We start from the raw sequence: 3,572 nt of genomic DNA on the forward strand, positions 1-3,572 counted from the left end.
GCACTTATCGCAGTTTTAAAACGGCTTGCGGGCACCATGAATGACGTGACATGAGAATTTTCACACACTTTCACACACATATATAGGTAGATACAGAATGATGGTGGCTACCTACTGAAAATTAATATAATATTAATGTAATATGCAGTTAGTTAACGCAACAGGTCTGGACTTTTATCATTTTTTATGAATAGATAAACAAAACACAATATATTTATTAACGTTAACAGTAATTTATTTCATGTTGTTTTATTAAAAATAATAATAATAATAATCAATTTTAAACGTTAGAATATTGATACGCAATATATACGCGTAGGTATATCGATCAATTTTACAATTAGATGATTTATTCGTTTTTCACAATATATTATCTAACTTTATACAGGATTTACAAGAACAAGAAAAAAATAATATTTATACGAGTATTATAAGTGTAACATAATTGCAGTTCAAAAACATTGCTCTATATTATTGATAATCTAAAAATCGTTTAACACAATATAAATAATAACTTTTCCCAAAAGGGTTAAACACATTAGTAGTCGGGCAATTAAATACTTATACGCACCGTAATTATTTACTTATTATATATTATGGACGCGTAGACCGTTTAGGCAAGTGCTTATTCCATTAAAAAATATTGATTGGGCAAATAAGTATGAATAAGGTAAATTAATTTATACACTGTATATAGTAACCAACAGCATCGATTGAATAATAAAATAAAATCACATAGGTACAATTTACATAATTAGTAAATGACTATCGATTTAAAAAACATGTTTGTACAATAATATTGTAATTTAGTAATTTATAATGGTGTCAACAAAAAATAATAAAATAATATAATCGCGTTTCGCGTGAAATAATAGCTTTTACTTGCCCAAACTGACTACTACATTATATATCTTAGCGAAAAATAACAATATTAAATTATATGCGTTGTAATTTATACACTATCTATAAATGTACATAATAATATAATACTACCATTAAACTGGGAGAAAAACGATCGAGTAGAATGACACCGCAAATAATGATGTAATGTAATGAATATTTTACGGGTTGAACATAATATGTAATAATATATTCATCGGTGGCAGAAATTTTAAATGTAACAGCCTATGCTTTTCGTATACATGCTATATGTATAAATTGTCGTGCACAGCAGACAAATATATCGAATAAGAAATTTCGAATTATTCACATTTGACAGTTAACAGGAAATAATATAGTATAGCGTCTTTTATATTATATCATACATTTTCAAAAGGGACTAACCAAAAACTAGATAAGATTTCGCGAGTACCTAAATATAAAGTATAATATGGATACCTACGATCGTACCTACATTATAAGGTACACTTTGCCGGATATAATTACGATATACCTATTAGGTACGACAAGTCTGTAATAATTGGATTTCTTATATTATTTTTCAAACATATCGTCGCATCACACGCAATGACGTCGACGCACTACGCAGACGAATCAGTAACAAAACGAAGTTGTAGGTAAATCAGTTGAGTACAATATCTGCGCATATATTATTATATAATAAAAAAAAATCGGAAAACGATCGCGTTTACCTCAGTCGACTAGTTCGGTTTTGCAGACGGTGTCGTCGGGCGTAGGGGTGGTGGCCTCGGCGTACGGCTGCAGCGTGGGTGGCGTGGGCGTCTGATTGCGGTCCTGCACGATGACGGCGGGCCACGGGCCGCCTCCGATCATCCTCTGCAGGCCCAACGACTGGCGGAACGCATTCAACCTGTGCGCGGCCTGCAACTGCTGCTCGTAGTACCGCTGCAGCAGACCCGCAGGTTCCCAGACGCCGCCACCGCCGCCGCCGCTGCCGTTTCGGCTGCCGCACGTTATCGTCTCGTCGTCGTCGTCGCTACTCACGGTGCCCGCGCTGTTTCCGGTAGCGGTCAAAGCCGCCATCGGATCGTTCCGGTGCAACTGTTGCAACATGCGTTTCGGAGGATCCGGCGCCAGCAGGGACGCGACGTCGAACTGTCGTTTCTGCGCCCTCGCCGGCACCAAGAGCGCTGCGGACTGCTGTTGCAACTGCTGCTGTTGCTGCTGCTGCTGCTGTTGTTGTTGTTGCAGGACGCCCGCGGGTTGTGGGACTACGGGTTGGAAGTAGAACGGGTGATGCGGGTGACAGGCCGTGGACTGCCACAAGGCCGGCGGCGACCTCTGCTGGTGTTGGTGGTGCAAATGTGGCGACTGCTGGTGATGGTGCAGGTGGTGATGCTGCTGTTGAAGGGTCGGCGGTGGCGGCGGCGGCGGTGGAGGCGGACTGGGAGAATCGTTACCGTCGTCGTCCACGGCCAAGCCCATGTGCCGGCGGACCTTGCGCTGGGCCTTCCGGCGCCTGAAGTCGCCCTTCTTGAAGTCGTCCACGTTGGCCGGGTGTATGGCCCAATAGTGGCCCTTGCCGTTGGCCGACCGGCCGGCCTTGACGAAACAGTCGTTGAGCGAAAGGTTGTGCCGGATCGAGTTGCGCCATCCCGGGCCCCGGGTCCGGAAGTACGGGTAGTTGTCCAGTATGTACTGGTAGATATCGGACAGCACGAGCTTGCCCTCGGTCGATCCGAGTATGGCCATGGCGATCAGTCCGATGTAGCTGTGTTGCGGCTTGGGCTCGTCGGCCGCCTGCAGTCCGCCGCCCGCGCTGCCGCTGTTGGGATGGAACAGCGCGACCGGAAACCGCGGCTGGTAGATGGCCGCTGCCGCTGCCGGATATACCGGGCACACGGCACCCCATCCGCCCGACAACCGCAACCGTTCGGCCTGCAGCGCGTAATTGTACAGATGTAACCGGTACCGGTTGAGGTTGGCCTGCTGCGACGAGTCGGCGGCTGCGGCTGCGGCGGCGACGACGCCGGATTCCGAGCCCTGCTGCAGCTGATCGTCCGCGGCGGTGATCATGGCGGCCCTGCTGCACATGACGGCGGTACGGTCGCGAATGAATACAACGACAGCGCTGCACACGCGTCGTCCGCCGCGGTACACGTATATCTCTGTACGCGCGCGATTATTATTGGTGTACGCCTACGACGCGCCGCCGCCGCCGTCCCCACCGCCGGCCGGTCGTGCCGCGGTACAACAACAAATACACAAACATCGAAGCGGCCGTCGCCGCCGCCGCCGCCGTTGCCGCCGCCAAGCGTACGTGCGTAAATATATACAAATTTGTTTTATTTTCATTCTCCCGCGCACGTATATGTGTGCGTGTGTGTTCGTGTGTGTGCGTGCGTGCGTGCGAGCGTGATGTACGTTTTCTGTGTTTCGATTTCTGCGCTCTCCTTTTCGTCACCAATCCGTCGCCGTCACCGTCTCACGCACACTCACTCTCTCCCTCCGCGGCCGCGCGGTTTATTCTCTCCGCGTAGTTTCTCCGCGTCTCTCTCTCGACCCTCCCTCCACCCCTCCTCAACACCCACCCTCACACACACACACACACACACACACACACACGCGCGCACGCGCACACAATAATTCTCCGTTACCGTCGCCGTGCGTGTCGAGGGGTGAAAACACGAGTAAACATTCAGCGACGCGAC

General features: G+C 47.6%; 1 protein-coding gene across 1 annotated transcript; it reads right to left on the reverse strand.

The window, feature by feature from the left end:
• Positions 1-781: 781 nt before the first annotated feature.
• LOC112601501 (forkhead box protein D1) lies at positions 782-2,997 on the reverse strand. The gene has a single exon (XM_025349160.1). It carries the CDS (start codon positions 2,953-2,955, stop codon positions 1,594-1,596), a length of 1,362 nt encoding a protein of 453 aa, XP_025204945.1. The 5' UTR covers positions 2,956-2,997; the 3' UTR covers positions 782-1,593.
• Between the last annotated feature and the right edge of the window lie 575 nt (positions 2,998-3,572).

This window comes from Melanaphis sacchari, unplaced genomic scaffold (genome assembly GCF_002803265.2).
Source record: "Melanaphis sacchari strain LSU unplaced genomic scaffold, SCAv2.0 Contig79_pilon_pilon, whole genome shotgun sequence".
Taxonomy (NCBI): domain Eukaryota; kingdom Metazoa; phylum Arthropoda; class Insecta; order Hemiptera; family Aphididae; genus Melanaphis; species Melanaphis sacchari.

Coding starts and splice junctions, on each gene's coding strand:
- LOC112601501 (XM_025349160.1), bottom strand. CDS start 2,955: ATGTGCAGCAGGGCCGCCATGATCACCGCCGCGGACGATCAGCTGCAG.